This window comes from Hevea brasiliensis, chromosome 5, assembly GCF_030052815.1.
Source record: "Hevea brasiliensis isolate MT/VB/25A 57/8 chromosome 5, ASM3005281v1, whole genome shotgun sequence".
Lineage (NCBI taxonomy): Eukaryota > Viridiplantae > Streptophyta > Magnoliopsida > Malpighiales > Euphorbiaceae > Hevea > Hevea brasiliensis.
The window spans coordinates 12764575-12781622 of NC_079497.1; the positions used below are offsets into that span (position 1 = coordinate 12764575).

Genomic DNA, 17048 nt, shown 5'->3' on the forward strand with positions numbered 1-17048 from the left:
GCTGCGGAGCATGTAAGCCGTTTTCTTATATGTTCCTAAAGAATTGAAAGTTGAAATAAAATGGCTCGTCTCGCCTGGACAGGCTGTTCAATGATACACACGGGGGCAAAATATGTAATTACTCTTAACCCCACATCCAGCTCACCCTTCTTTGCCATTAGGCTGTTTTTTAAGGATAGAATAGTCATTTAATATCCACACGTCATTCACCCTCCAACAAACGACCTCACCGGAGCCAAACCCGCCCTTTCCCAATTCCCTTCAAGAAAACCAGATCTACATAATTCAAACATTCAATTCCAAGAAGAAAAAAACCTTAATTTTTCAATTTCTCAATCGATTCGACTTCGAATCGAGAGCTTAAGCGATGGGCGATTTCAATCTCGCTCTAGTTATTGTCGCTATAGTGGTGTGCATTATCGTTTTTATCTTCAATGTGTACCTTCTGGTCAATTACCAGCATCCAGATGACAAGAACCAGGCGTATTTCCCCAAATTCGTGGTCGTTTTGGGCCTCTCCATCGCTCTCATTTCAATATTGATGTTACCGGCCGACGTAGCTAACCGGCAGGCGTGTCGCCACGCGATATACAATGGCGCTTGTAGTCTTACCTTGCCAATGAAAGATCTATGGATCGCTGTCTATATTATCGATGCTGTGCTCGTGTTCTTCGTTATCCCCTTCGCGATGTTCTACTATGAAGGCGACCAGGACAAGTGGGTCTTTTTTCTTACCCTTCTAATTTATAATCACAGATACCCTTGAGTGCTATAATGGCCAGCTATGTTAATCTCTGTGCGATGTTTTGTTCGCAGGAGTGTTGGGCAAAGGATAAAAAGCGCATTGTTGTGGGTGATAACTACGGCAATTGTATGCGGTCTTCTACTTGGCATTCTATATGGTTAGTACTTTTTTTTTCCGGTTTTTTCATTTTCTTTTCTACCTTATTTTTGCTTCTGTACAATATTTTCAGCTGATCAGAGCTTGCATATTTAGCTGACAGTGCCATACAGAGAGTATCCTCATAGTAGTGCCTCTGTTTTTCGAATGTGATCTTTATATTGCATGTTCGAGATGTTTCTAAGAGAGATTGTAATTTCTGTAGCTTAGGATACACAGTTTTATTTGTACAACGAAGTTTTTCTAATTTTTGACGGTAGACTTGAATTTCATTGATTGATTTTACTTGCATACATGTTGCCCAGTTTTTTTTAGACGGTAACATGGAGGCATATTTAGTTATTTTTGTGTTTTTCTTATTGGATTAGACATAATTGCATTCATTGAGGTTTTGGTCTTTGATGGTATATCAGGGCTAGTTGGAAAGGTGGACTTCACTGTCATGCACCTCTCTTCAACCACAACTAACTTTCCGAGTACTTGGGACTTTTCTAGCGGTCAGCCATGTATTGGAAGTGGCGCACGGCAGGTTATGTTTCTTTTATTGGTTTTGTGTATATTGGATTAACTGTTCTTTCTATATATGCTTTTTATGTAGTAGTTTTATGGTACAATGAAGAATTATTGAACTCATTCTTTTGCTTATTTTTTGCCGTCTCCCTCCTTTTTCTTTTCTAACATTTTTGCTCATTGCAGTGCTCTGCATATCTTGCAAGTCCTTCCTCAGAGAAAACATGGACTATGCGCTCCACGTTTCCAGAATATGTTGTTGCTCTGGCTACAATTGTTGGATCTGTACTTTTTGCGGTATAATCACTTATGCAGAAGTTTAGATTTTGTTTTTATTGAAAACTTTTGTACTTAAACCTAAAACCAGAATTGAACTTTAACAATGACACACTGTCCTTTTATGATTTCATCATCAAGAGCCATTGGTAGAAAACTGTCAATGAAATATGCTGAAATATTAAAAGATTATAATGGAAAAATATATAGATGGTGTATGAGGGTGGTTTTGGTATAATGGTAAGCCAACGGAAACAGCCTCTCTGCGAAGTAGAGGTAAGGTTGCATACTTCAACTCTCCCCAAAGCTCACAAGTGTGGCCTACTTCGTGCACCGGGTCATCTGTATATAGATGGTGTGTGTATGCATATATGTGAACTACTCATGTAAGTGTGGATTCCATCCAGCATTGTTTTTTATGAACATATTTCTGACCATTCTTTTCTGAATGTTTGTCAGATATTTGGAGGTGTTGGTATTGCTTGTTTGCCATTGGGACTTATATTTTCTTTCATCCGGCGTCCGAAGGCTGTTATCACTCGCTCACAGTATATTAAGGTGATTCTTTGTTCACATTCTGTAGCTGTATGGAAATATGAAACTTAATTGAGGGATTCTACTTGTAATCTCTGATGCTTTTTGACATTGTTAATGAATAGGAAGCAACTGAACTTGGTAAAAAAGCAAAAGAATTGAAGAAAGCAGCTGATGCACTCCATCAGGAAGAAAGAAGTGGTTCTAAGGGTAGAAAATGGCGTAAAAACGTGAAGGCAGTAGAGAAGGTATATGAAGCTGTGGAGTATGCTTTTTTTGGTTTTAGTGGGTTGAGTGCATGTTTAGCATGATATATACAAGTATAACCTTTTGAGAGTTCAAACTTCTGTTATCTCCTAAAAGTATGTGGCCTTCTTCTTCTTCCCCTTTTTTTTAAAATGTAATTTTGTTGCATACTGTCTAGGTTTGTGACTGCTTGCCCAGAAACTTATGTTTTTAATTTTTTTTTTGTGCCTCTTTTAAACAAAAGAAGAGTTTGTTTCAGTAATTTATGTGCTTGTGTTTTAGCGTAAGGACTTGGTTATTAACAATTTAATCATTCATTTCATCTGCTTCAATCCCTTTTTGTGGTAATTGAAACTTATTTTTGTGTATGCTTGAACTTGCAGGAGTTGCTTCAGTTAGAAGAAGATGTCAAGCTGTTAGAAGAGATGTATCCTCAAGGAGAAAAGGTGATGATGTTAACTTGTTGATAAATTATGTGGCAGGAGTGTATTTTTCGCTCTTTACTTCTTGGCATTGATGTTTTTGGTCATATTTTTCAGGCTGAGACAGCTTGGGCTTTGACTGTTCTTGGGTACCTGGCAAAACTTGTGTTGGGGATCTTAGGGTAGGTGCTGACTCGCCTATACCTATGGCCATTATTAAGAGTATGGTTTTAAATGCAATTTGATGGTTTTTATCTGGATATTCAGAGTATCTTCCCTTGTCAAGCGTTATCTCCTATTAATTATACATTCATTTCCACACACCATATAGGAGACAGTAGTTCATAAATATGATGTGACCTAGATCATGCAGAATTGTTGAGTAGATGACTGTCATTCTGAAAACTGTCATTCTGAAAGCATGGAGAGGTAATTTTTTAAAGTAAATGAAAGGAAAATATTATCAATTGAAAGTCAAAGAATAATGGAATAACAAAAACAATTGTAAAAATTTGAAAAAGGTATTTCAACCAGAGAAAGGCCTACAGCTTTACAGTTTAGGATGTGATGTTATGAGAAATTCTTGCATTGTGCAGGTGACAGAGCTTTTACATCACTATATTGCTGACTTTATAATTGATCTATTGGGATGCAACCCTCTCTAATCCAAACTGCAACTCTTTTTTGTTTTTTTGGAGGGGGAAAGTATGAAAAGATTAGTTTCTGTGAACCCATAAAAAGAAGATCTTGAAATCTTTGGAAAGCTTACTAGTTGAGGTAAAAAAATGCTTTTGAAATATCCAAGAACTTCTTGATGTAGGACAAGAAGAATACAAAGGGTATAGAAACAAAGTTTTGAAAAAAGAAGAGAAACAAATTCTCAAATTTTATTAGTTCTCAATAATGATATCATAATCATCTCTCCAATGAAATACCTAGAAGACATAAGTATTTATAGTATAACATTAATCCTATTACCACCATGATTAGAAATTTCAAAACAAGAAAATACTAGACCAATATCAATTAGGAATCCCAAATCAACTTATAAACTTCCTAAATAACAGAATCCTAAAGTTCCTAATTTGACAATGAAAAGTCAAATTCAAATAATTCATAAATATATCCTTCCTATACTGCATTACTTATCTTTTTAGCTTGGGTGATCATGCGAACCTATTGAATATAAAAGACATAAAAATAAAGGTTCTAACATCTAAAGATAAAACGCTGGCAGTTGATAAACTATTCTGTTGTATAATTTGAAAATAGTTCAGTTATCCGGTACATTTGGTTGAAGGATTTAATTTTTTCTTACATTTGTAAGATCAAAGTGAACTGCATTTGTACAATAACCTTTCAAAATTAACCAATATGTGTCAGTTTGGCTTGTTAATTCAGTTCACGTGAATAATCCTCATCCCTATGTTGGCATATTGATGTTAGGGATTTGAGTTTTGTGGGCTGGAGAGTAACATCTTCAAGTAAAAAAGAGGGAACTATGGCAGTATGTGTTATGGTTTACAAAAGTTTCACTTATGGAAAAGCAATTTCTCGAAGACTCAGAACCCCATTCCTAGGCACTTTCACTAATCAGCTTATGCACTGATAATTAGGAAAGACCAAGCCAGCCACTAAATCCTGTTTCTATTACATCCTATTTTGTTATTCATTTTCAATTCCTTGGTTGTAGGAGGGTGTACCTGTACCTCCACTCTTCCATTTCCCTAAGTTTTAGGAGGTTGTTTGTCCTCCACTTATGTTTATGTGCAGTTGTTATTGTTCAATATAGGACAAGCGAAATTTCACACAAGTTGAGTACTTTCTTACTCAGAATTGAGCTCAAGCTGTAACCATAGGTAGAAAAAGCCAAGACCCTAGTAAACACTCACCCTTACCTCAACCACAGCCTATCCCTTCCTCTTCTAGAGCCATACTGCGATCCTACGCCAAGGACCATAACAGTATTTTTTTTTTTTGTGGGGGGGGGGGAGGGGGTCGTGCGGTGGGATAGAGGAGAGAGAGAGAGAGAGAGATTCCCTAGGGGAGTTTTTAAGTGTAAATTTTCCTAAAGTGATCTTAGTAACCATCAAAATAGAGACATGGTTCCTATTCAGCTTTTATGCTTTTCAGTTCTAGTTAAAAAAGTACAGCCATTTGCATGCTTGTTTATGCCTATGATCCTGTAGAAATCAAAAAAGTGTGTTTTGAAATCCTTCATTTATGACTTTTTTTCTTTATTTTGATTGGTTCATTTATAATTATTATTTTCTTCATCTGGCTGCAAGTCAATTAGAACCATCCTTTTCTTTTTAGTCAAAATTATCAAATCAATAACAATTTATTATGTCAATTTTTACAGTTTAAAGTCTCGGTGGGTTGGGTGTGGCTAGGAACTTATTTCTTGCAGTTTGATACTAATTGCTGCTCTGTGTTTTTTTTTTTTTTTCCCTTGTCCTATCATGATTTTTCCATCCATTGCGAATGGATTTTCAGAAGGTCCAACTAAATTTTGTTGACAACCTTTTTGTTTGCTTGTTTAATAGGTTGATTGTTTCAGTGGCTTGGGTTGCTCATATTGTTATATATCTATTGATTGATCCACCTCTTTCTCCTTTTCTGAATGAGGTCTTCATTAAGTTGGATGATATATGGGGTATTTTTTATTATTTCTGCTCCTCTTTTTTCCCCTTTCTCTTTCCTTTTCAAATTTCTCGGTGAATCTTATATCTGGATGTCTGTTCTGCAACTTTGCTAGGTCTTCTGGGTACTGTGGCGTTTGCATTCTTCTGCTTCTACCTTCTGCTTGCAGTGATAGCTGGGGCAATGATGCTGGGTCTGAGATTAGTTTTCATCACAATTCATCCTATGAAGTAATAAATTATGAGGAGATAACTGTTTTTATTTTAATATTAATTTTAGCATGCACTGTGTTTATGTAATCATTTGTTGGCAGATTTTATTTTTTATTTTAATTTTTTGATGGCTTATTTATATTTATTGAGTGGACTTGTCTTACAGGTGGGGAGCAACTCTAATGAACTCCTTTCTTTTCAACGTTGCACTCATTCTTCTATGCTCCATTAGGTTTGCATCTTATTCCCTTAAAAGGCTCATCTTTGCCACAATTGGTGTGATAACGTATGATGTGGCCAAAACTAGCAATTGTTGTGATTTATTATCTAAGGTGACATTTAAAAGTGTGGACACTCTTACTAAATGATGTTATTATGAATCCCTCCTACGCATTTCTTTTAACTATTGGCAATAGGTACCCTTTTCATTCCTTGTCCCCCATCCTTGACCGCTAAAACTCTCGAGTCTTGACCCTCCTGAATGAGAACTGAACGCTTGAACTCCCCTTGACCTCTAATCAAGGATTGGGGGTAGGCAGCACTTGGCCAATATGTCCAGTGCCAATCTTCTGGATCCATTTCACTACTCTTTCACCTGTTAACCAAGCATTTAGGAGTAGATTTGCCAATAACATTTTAAATGCATTGCTTTGTCACCAGCTATTGATGTTGAAGCAAACATCTTCTCACTTTTTTTTTTGGTCTTTTATTCCTTTTGGAATGATGTTTATTTTTGGCAGATGAACTGTTTTGTTTGGTAAATGTGGGAGGAATTGTAATTATAGCTTTACTGGGAACTTAATGATGCAAAAATTTATTCGGTTTTTGCAATTTCAGTGTGATTCAGTTCTGTGCTACAGCATTTGGCTACTATGCTCAAGCAACTGCTGCACAGGAGATTTTTGGCCACACATTGCAGTCTCTACGGGGAATTAAATATTTGTACAAGTAAGTTGCATCGTAAACATATCCCATACATTGTTTATTCTGATTAGGCATGTATACTGATTTTGATGGATATAATTTTTAATGGGTTACAGGTATAATGTTTTTCAAATTGCATTTATTGTTCTAGCGGGTTTGACTTTCGTGTATTATGCTGCCTTTGTAAGTGTTTATCTGTGATTTTGCTGTTATAAACAGTATTAGCATTGTTACTTCTGTTGCTACTGTCTGTTGTTGTGAGTCTAAATGTTGATCTTCACTTTGGTAATTTTTAGGGATGGAGAAGAAAAAAGCCAAGTGGCAGATTCCAGCTTTCCTCCTAAGGCATGTTTTTGACCAGAAGTGCATGCACCCAGTTGGAGTCCTCAGAGTTTGTATCATCCCTTGGGGAGTGTTGTTTCATATCGGGATGCATGTCTATGGCCCAGTTTTGTTTATGTTGAAAGGTTTAGAGAGGTAGGCCAAGATAATCCGAGTAAAATTGGGCGGCTGTGGTGGGAGTGGCATGGTGAGTGCTGCTGCTTTTTCTGATTGTTTCCCCCCTTTTGTATGTATTATTCTTTGTTTGGATAATATTATACACTGACTTGGGCATGAACGAGTTATCTTTAGCAAACACGAGAGATGGATTTGTATAACTTCTCTGGATGTAATATAAAGATTGAGAGCAAAAGGATCTTATAGTTTCCATGATCATGGGTAGGCTTTGTTATGTGTCATTCGTTTTGTTTCATTGATGTATTTGAAGCTTCATCTGCAAAGAAGATTTATGGTTGGGTTAAGAAATTTATGGGCGTACGAATAGTTTGTCCAAAAAGATATTATTTCCCTGCAATGTTTGCAACAATGCAAGTTTTTGACAATATTGACTAGAGGATTATGCGCCTTGCCATTCTCTCCTGCTTTGTAAAATTATAAATGTATATTTGTAGTATTATTCCAAATAAGCTTTGATTCCAATGATTAAAGAGCAGGACTTGACGATAAGGGCTCTGCAGTTCATATGCCTGAATAAAGAAACGAGTGGTTACTAGGGTTCATCCCATTCTATGGTTCTGTGGAAGTCTGATTCTGAGACGTTCACAGTGGCCCCATCCTGATTAACTGGATCATAAGGTGAGTCCTCTGCGAATTCAGTAGGCATTGCTTTCCAATGTAGACTTGGTTCCCAGTTAGCCTCTTCAATAACCTTCACGATCTCCTTTACAACAATCTTGCTACCCTCGGCAGAAAAATGGATTCCATCCCTGCAGAAGCAAAGATTTTAATGTTCAAAGTTGAAACTTCTAATTCTACATTTTTATAGCCAGAATAGGTAAAGAGACGTACGTAAAGCAAACGTTCATCCAATCATCTATTTGCTGCATTGCAGTCCAAAGATCAATTGCCCTCACGTTCATACTATGGCACAGCTCTAGACAAGCTTCTGAATATATTCTGCAGCTTTCATTTGTTCGAACCATATTGAATTTATCACTGTTTTCAGAAACAATTCATCGTTGGTTTGGAGCTGAAAGGTATTATTTATGAACTCAATGGTGATATGAAAATTAACCAAGAGGGGAAAAAAAGAAGCTGCTAACAACACCTCAGGGTTTTGCCAATTTGCTCCTCATTCACAGGAGGAGCACTCAGAAAGATAACTCGAGTCTTCTCTGAAAGGCTCTGGTAATCAGACAGCGAGATGTTAAAAATCCCAAAATACCAAAATACATGCGCATAAAAGAGATGTATTATTTAGATCAATGCTTCACTGTGCCTTAATATAATGTCACATTGCTCCAAGTTTAGGCCAAAATGGACCTATAAAATCACATACATGTACTCTGGCAATTGGCATAAGCATGCAGAGATTATAACAATCAAATTAAGTACTATTTGGTTGATTAAAAAAAAAAATCAATTACCTGGAGATGTATAGCGATCTTCCTCATGTTATCGATATATTCAGGAAGCGGTACGTGAGGGCCAAGGCCAGTTGGATGAGGGTGGATCGAGTCATTACCTCCAAAATAGACTATCACCAGTGAAGGTTGTACAGCAGCATCCTTTTTTTTTTAACCGGAATAGCATTTCATTAGTTGAAGAGAACATACATTCAACATTCTAAATCCAAGGAATGACTACTAGGAGAAAATGCATGCCCATGTGCCCAAAACAAGGAATAAAGTACACAAATTCTCCTCTGCACGTCCAACCAAAATCAAGCAATGTATGGAAAATTCTTCATTAGGGATATGTATACCATTACTTGATGTAATGGGTCCCTCTGTTTCATGTGAGTGTTACATGTCGTGTACTTGACATTCCTTTATTTCTACCATAGGCCGCATCTTTTTTACTGTTGATCTTTTCTTAAAAAAGTAATTTTGCACGTTCACAAGTAAAATGTGTTGGATAAAAGATTTAAAAAAAAAAAATGTTGAGGGGTGTTCGTACCAAAGGCTCCCTTAGGTGCATTTCGTCTGGCATTTGAATTTTAAAAAAGTATTAACTACTTACTCATGTGATTAGTGAACACACAGACTTTACTTGCAGTGTTTTTACACTTTTTAAAAAGTTCAGCTATTAAATAAAATATAATTAAAAGTAAAAATATTGAGTGACTTTTTAGACAAAGTTTAAGACCTAAAGGATTCTTTATACCTTCTTCGAATATATATATATATATATATATATATATATATATATATAGAGAGAGAGAGAGAGAGGGGTTGTACACGGTTTTTGGAAAATCGAATCGAATAGAAAAATCATACCAAATCGAATTTATTTTGATACTTTAGTTCGATTTTAGTTTTTCATTAAGAATCGAATCAAAATCAATCCGATAACCGAATTTATGCATATATTTTTTTATATTTTTTTTATATATATTATATACTTTCAATATATATATATATATATAAAAGATAACAATATATTTACAATTAAGAATTAGAAGGTAATTTAATGCATTTATAACTAAAATTATTAAGAAATATAGAAAAATGAAATATAATATTAGATTGTATTTAGTTTATAATTATATATATATATATATATATATATATATATATATATTAATTCTTAATTATATTTATATATTATAGTTAAATATTATGTAATTAATAAATAGTTAAAATGTATATTATATAATATACTTATACTATTATATTATATAATAAATTTAATCCTAAATTATATATACACCTTATAGTAAAAGATTATATAATTTAAGTATAGCTAAAATATATATTATATAATATATTATTTAACGTATTATGCACTAATAATTTAATTTAAAACTTAAATGCTAATTCAAATATAATTTTTTTAAAAAATAATTATATAAAATTATTTTAAGAACAAAAAATTGAATCGAAATTGTGCCGAGCTGAGCCGAGCCGAACACCCTACAATAACATATAATGGAAGGAGATAAACATATATGGTATGTATTAGACCTTTGGAAAAACTTGATCCAAAACCTGCAGAGCTCGTCTTGAATTCCAACCTGAGTATCCTCGCAACAATATATCTGCCTGAACACAGAGCAACCAAGTTCACACTTAACACATATCAAGACATCTTAATAGGAGTTTTATGTTGATAAAAAAGAAAAGAAAAGAAAGAACACAACTAGCCACTCAGGGAAATTGAATGAAAACCTCCACCTATCTAATGATATTAGCAGCTTTAGAGACTTTCTCAAGTATAGTCAAGGATGGAAACAAGTTTTTTTTTTTTTTTAAAAAAACAAAGTAAATTTATGAAACTGGCTAGAAAAAAAATTATATAATTGATTTGCTCCAAAAGATTAAAAACTAAAAGAATCACTTTAAAGCATAAACTTAACTAAAGAATGAGTTGTTGGATTTATTTTTTATTAGTAGACTCAAGTTTAACCATTTGAATAGATATAGAAAAAAAGAAAATATCATAAAAGATTTTCGAAATAGTAATAAGACAATTTGCATCGATTCAAATTTGTATTCAAATTTTATATATTGATTATTTATTATTAAATTTATTTATATAAATTATTAATTAAATATAAAGATATATTTTATATAATTTTATTTATACATTTCAGAATATTTCTGTAAAATAAATAAATAAATAAATAAATAAAGAAGATATTGCGTGCGCCCACCAAACAAGAAATATGTGGACAGTGGGCACCCCCCAAGTTCTATCACTAAACGTTTCGTTTCCGATTAGAAAAGAAAATTCTTAATGATGTGGATCCCACCACCAAGTGATGAAATAAGAAAGGAAAAAGAAATTTAACATGGAAATGAAAGCTGATGCGACACACGTGAGCTATGCAATTCCTGGGACTGCAAATCAATCGATATCATCGGCACTTAAACATACCACAAAATCATCCAATCCACAAATACGATTATGAAAGGATCAAATTCAAATAACGAAGAAGAAGAAGATGACCTTGCGAGCGTACAAGTCGGTGAGAATAGCGCCCCATCCATGGTTGCTGTAGCTGAACTGAACTATTGACGATCCAAACAGCACAAATTGAGGCCTCGGTGGTCCAACCATATTTTGGATAGAGAGCGATAGAAATCAGTGGAGAATAGATACAGCGAGGCAGATAGCCGCCGCTCTGCTCTGTTCTGCTGCTTTTGATTTTGGGAATGGTAATGTAGAGGAGAGTGAAAGTGAAAGTGAAAGCATGAGCACGAGCATCCACTAGCGGACTTACCTAATAAAACCTTCCCCAACATCCAAGTGGTTATTTTTCTAGTTTTGAATGTCCGGAATCATTTAAATATTAAATATATTATTTTTATTTTTTTTTTAATTTATGCAACTGATTCCCATCAAAACACATATTATAGACATCAAAATTCTAAAGAAATATAATTAATTATCTTATTTACTTTTATTTTTCTTAATCAAATAATTATTTAATTTGTATTTTAATAAAATTAGCTATATAATTTCTCTATTTTAAAAAAAATATATATTTAATTTTTTTTATTTTTTATCCGGTAAATTGTTTAATCCATTTATCAATTTTAATCCGTTAAACAAATACCCAACACTATAGTCACGAATTTGAATATTAAAATAAGTAAGGGTAATTATAATACATATTCCTTCAAAGCATAATATAAAATTTAGAAAAAATACATATATAAAATAATATGAATGGAAAAATGTTTGCTAGTTAATTTGCTAAAATATCACAGGCGTAATGACTAATATATATACAATACCATTTAATAATGAACTTTTGAACAATTTTAATTTTAAAAGTTTTAATATCCATATAATTTCATTTAGCAGTAAGTTAATAACAACTTCTATTAATATTTCACGTTAATTTAGGATAAAATTAATGTCTTTAAATAAAAAAAATTGTTTATTTTCGAATTTCTATTTTGATTCTGATTCATTTACAATTTGAGTAAAAAACGAGTTTGATGGATTATGATTTAACTTAAACTGATAAGGTTCTTGTTCTAGACTGACATTTGATTGAGTTTAGGTCATGAGTATGAGGGGATATGTTAATAATCCACATTAATTTTAAATAGGAATAATGAGCCCCTTTAGAGCTTTTGGTACTCCTCCTCTTTTATGTGAGTTAGTTTTGATATATTTTCTTGAGAACATTAAATTATTTTAAGGTTATTTTTTTTATTTAAAAGACATCTAAATGGTGTAACTAATTATTTATATAAAAATAATATATTTTAAAATCGATAGATGTTTCAACTCAACTCAACGAAGCCTTTATCCCAAAAATTTATTGGGATAGGCTATATAGATTCTCTTTCTCCACTCTAAATGATTTTGGGTACCCAAATCCTTGGAAATGTGTAATGCTTCTAGGTCATGTTGTACTACTCTCTTTCAAGTCAGTTTAGGTCTACCATTCTTTTCTTTCTATCCTCTAACCCAATGTGCTCTACTTGTCTAATTAGAGCCTCCGTATGTTTATGCTTCACATGACCAAACTACCTTAATCTCCCTTCTCTCAACTTATCCTCAATTGGCACCACTCCTAAATTTTCTCTAATACTCTCATTACGGACTTTATCTAATCTAGTATGGCCACTCATCCACCTTAACATTCCCATCTCTGTAACTCTTATCTTAGACATATTCGACTCCTTCATTGCCTAATACTCACTACCATATAACATGATCGGTCGTATGGTTGTACGATAAAATTTTCCTTTCAACTTATTGAGAATCTTACGATCACGTAAAACTCTCGTGGCACGTCTCCACTTCAACCATTCGGCTTTAATCCTATGAGTAACATCCTCCTCACATCCCCCATCTACTTGAAGGATTAAGCAGAGATATTTAAACTGATTACTTTGGGGCAATATCACTCCATGCAAACTAACTTCTTCCCTATCACCAGTTCGCCCTTCATTGAACTTGCAATGCATGTATTCTGTTTTCGTTCTACTTAACTTAAAACCCTTTAATTCTAGAGTACTCCTCTAAAGCTCTAGCTTTCTATTGACTCCTTCTCGCGTCTCATCTATCAGAATTATATCATCCGCAAACATCATGCACCAAGGGATATTCTCTTGTATATGTTTCGTCAATTCATATAGAACTAATGTAAAAAGGTAAGGGCTTATAGCTGAACCTTGGTGTTATCCAACTGAGATAGGAAAATCTCTTGTGTCCCCTCCCAGTGTACGCATAATAGTAGTTGCTCCTTCATACATATATTTCAACACTTGTATGTACCTAATAAATGCCCTCTTTTGTTCTAACACTCTCCATAAGACATCTCTTGGAATACTATCATAAGCCTTCTCTAAATCGATAAAAACTATGTGTAGATCTTTCTTCACGTCTCTATATTTCTCCATCAAGCTTCTAATGAGAAAGATCGCTTTCATAGTTGAACGACTGGGCATGAAACCAAATTGATTGAGAGAGATAGAAGTGTCATGACATAGTCGATGTTCCACAATTCTTTTCCACAACTTCATAGTGTGGCTCATGAGTTTAATTTTCTTATAGTTTGAGCAACTTTATATATCTCCCTTATTTTTAAAAATAGATATTAAAATACTCATCCTCCATTCATCAGGTTTTTTTTTTTTAGTTTAAAATCTTATTAAATAATTTAGTACTAAAATCGATAGATGCTTGATGTTTATAATTTATAAATTGAAAAATTCAAAATTTTAATCTTATACTTCTTACTTTCTGTATTTTAAAGTCAAGAAAATTAATTATGTTATTTTTAATAATTATAATAAATTATATTTAATTATTTATTTAGCATTTTATTAGATTTTTCACAAAAATATAAATTTAATAAAATATAACAACAAATAATGAATATAAAATTATTAGTAACGAAGCAGTGTTATTAAACACGGCCTGGAGATTGACCCTGCGAAGAGATTGGGTGAATGAGTTAGTGGTTTAATCAGTGAGTTGATGGTTCAACCAATGGGCTATTAAAAATTAATTAAATATATATAAATTAATTAAATATATCTAAAATATAAATAAATATAATTAATTAAAATTTTTATTATTTAAAATAAAACTTTAACATTTATTAAGTTATATTTAATAAATTTTAATACTATTTTTAAATTTTATATAAAAGTATTAAGTAATATTATGTTTAATTTTTTTTTTTAACATTAATGAAATATTAAGTATATGTTAAAAAAATAAATATATTAAAATAAAAAAATAACTACCAAATTAGCTCAATTAATTTTTATTTTAAAAACTTTTTATAAGATTTTGAATTAATTCTTTATATCAACATTAAGAAAAAAAATTTATTGAATAATTGAACCAACCAGGTCAATCAGGTCACACCGATTCACCAATTCAACCTCCAGGTCAGTCATGTCACGCCGAATTGCTTTTTTGTCTGGTCCAATTATAACCCAGACTGATTTGAGAGATTATTCATTGATTTACCAGTTCAACTAGCTATTCGGTCCAAGTTTAATAACTATGGCCTAAAATAAAGAAAGCCGCTCTGCTCACCGGTCATGAACAACAAATCTCCACTGCCAAGAGTTGGGTGAAAATCTCGCCTAAAATTAGAAAAAGCTCTCTCTCTCTCTGTCTCTCCCTTTAATGTGGAGATAATTCTCTTCAAAGCTTATAAATCCCATCGAAAGGACATAAACAAAAACCATAGATGATTATTTCTATCAAAAGGAGAGAAAATTACATAAATTCATTAAAAAAAAATCTATGGATTTAAAATACTATCTTTATTAATTAAAAAACTAGCTGAAAATCAAAGAAAGAAAAAAGAGCAAATTAGACACTGTCGGCCTAAAAAAAGGATGGCAGTAGCACTTGACCCATGCCGCAAAGAGAGCGATGCACAGAGGAAGCAGGACGAGAGAGAGGCCTTCTTTTTCTGATGAGAAATTTCTGATGAGAAATTTACTTTTAGTCATTAAGGTCTGAGGCGGAGGTGGCCACAATCCAGTTAAAAATTAGAACTGATTGAATAAAAAATTAAATTAATCGATATTAGTTAAATTCAAGTTGACTAAAAGTAAATTTGAATTGCATTAATTAGTTTAATTTTGAATTAAAGTTAATTTTTATAAAAAAATTGATTATTAAATTTAACTAAAACTAAATCCAATAAGAACTCAGATTGATTCGGTTTGATTTCGATATTTCTAATGGAGGATTTGATTTCAATTTCTACTTGGCCGATCATATTGCGTTATGTTATCCTATTAATTTCTCGTTCCTTCTGATAATGAAAAAATAATTTCTTGTTCCGGGTTGATATTATCTATACATTAAGCTCTTCTCTATTTTCCTAAGGTTTTTTTAAGTAGGGAATGGGTTGATTCATGAGTTGGGTTTAATTTGATTGGATTTAATAAAAAAGAGCTTGTCTTTTGACACAAACAGTGGGATTTTTGCTTCTTCTGGTAAGATGGTAGAACCAATAACTCCTGCCCTTATTGAACTTTTAATGAAGTTTGGCATTTTTTTAAAAAAAAAAAAAAATAGGAGATAGTGAGAGAAAGAGAAGGAAAAGAGGCAGAATGATAGAGAGAGAGTATTGATTTATGTTTTATTTTCTAGTTATGTCTATTAGATCAATTGTAGCATAATACGATACTTAATTTAATAAAATTCAAATATTATATATTAATAAATAATAATAAATAAAAAATTTAAATTAGTAAATAATTTTAATAATAAATTTAGACCAAATGATTAAAAAAAATTCAAATTTTTATATACTTTTTGGATTTTAACTAAACATTTTAATTTCATTAATTTAATTCTTAAATTTTTACAATAATTTTAATTTAACAATTAACTTAATTAGATAATTTAATTGGCAAAAATAATTCAAAGATTTTCCTCTATATATATATATTACAAATACGTATCGCTTTAAAAGTTATAATTAGAGCTCTTTTAGTTATATTATTTACACTTATTTATATTTAAATTGTTGAATTTTTAAATTTATTTGACCTTAAATTTGAGATAAAATGGGGAGAAATATGAATTAAAAGTATAATTAAGTAGAGAGAGATAGAAAATTTAAAAATTAATATAACAATATTAGCTATATTGTTTAATTCTTAAATACTTTTTCATCAATATGAAGTTTGCTAAAATTAATGAAACTATTAAAATTATTGAATAAATGAATGAAATTAAAAGGATTGGTTAAAATTGATAATGAGTGAAAAGAGTAGGTGAATTATTTTTACCAATTGATGAATATAAATGTTTTAATTAGATTTATTGCAAAAATTGAAAGTAATATAAAATATTTCAAATCAAATTGATATAATTAAAATATTTGATTAAAATTAAAAAATTTTACAAAGGTTTTATTTTTTTTTTCATCATTTAGCCATAAATTTAATAAATAAAAGTTTATAAAAAGTAAAATAATGTTATTAATAAATAATTATTAATTAATTTGACAACCATAAGGATGTAAAAGAGGAAGAAAGATGGGGGCTATAGAGGATAAAATGGAACACATTTTAAAATTAAAGGATGATGGGTAATTTTTTTTTTTTTTAATTTTAAGAGTTTTCTATAATAAAGTTCAAGTTTAGAAATTTTTTATAGTTAAAAATAAAATAAAATAAACTTTAAAATCAAATAACAATGAATAAAAATGAGTTCAAAATTTAGAAACTTCCTGTATCATAGACATCTAAAGGATTTATTCTTTGAAGTACTATAAATATATTCCTGGGTATAAAAATTCAGGAAAAGTTTACATTGATGAATGAGATTATTGATAAGTTTTGATATATTATCAATAATGTAGAATCATCACTAACAACTTTGAGTTTTGAATTTTACTATGTATTCAGCAGGGGATTTAATGAATGGTTTATT

At 31.7% G+C, this 17048-nt stretch overlaps 2 protein-coding genes across 2 annotated transcripts; one reads left to right on the forward strand and one right to left on the reverse strand.

Annotated features, from left to right (window-relative positions):
* Positions 1-222: 222 nt before the first annotated feature.
* Positions 223-7385, forward strand: LOC110644078 (LIMR family protein At5g01460). Its single transcript, XM_021796691.2, has 14 exons — positions 223-717; positions 817-902; positions 1315-1430; positions 1598-1708; positions 2147-2245; positions 2347-2469; positions 2851-2913; positions 3007-3071; positions 5436-5545; positions 5648-5762; positions 5911-5976; positions 6582-6692; positions 6785-6851; positions 6965-7385. Exons 1-14 carry the CDS (start codon positions 368-370, stop codon positions 7010-7012), a joined length of 1530 nt encoding a protein of 509 aa, XP_021652383.2. The 5' UTR covers positions 223-367; the 3' UTR covers positions 7013-7385.
* Positions 7386-7491: 106 nt separating this feature from the next.
* LOC110644079 (GDSL esterase/lipase WDL1) lies at positions 7492-11428 on the reverse strand. Its single transcript, XM_021796693.2, has 6 exons — positions 11121-11428; positions 10136-10213; positions 8597-8737; positions 8278-8354; positions 8019-8165; positions 7492-7936 (listed from the first exon to the last, which is right to left on the reverse strand). The coding sequence occupies exons 1-6, from the start codon at positions 11229-11231 to the stop codon at positions 7720-7722; spliced, it is 771 nt and encodes a 256-aa protein (XP_021652385.2). The 5' UTR covers positions 11232-11428; the 3' UTR covers positions 7492-7719.
* Between the last annotated feature and the right edge of the window lie 5620 nt (positions 11429-17048).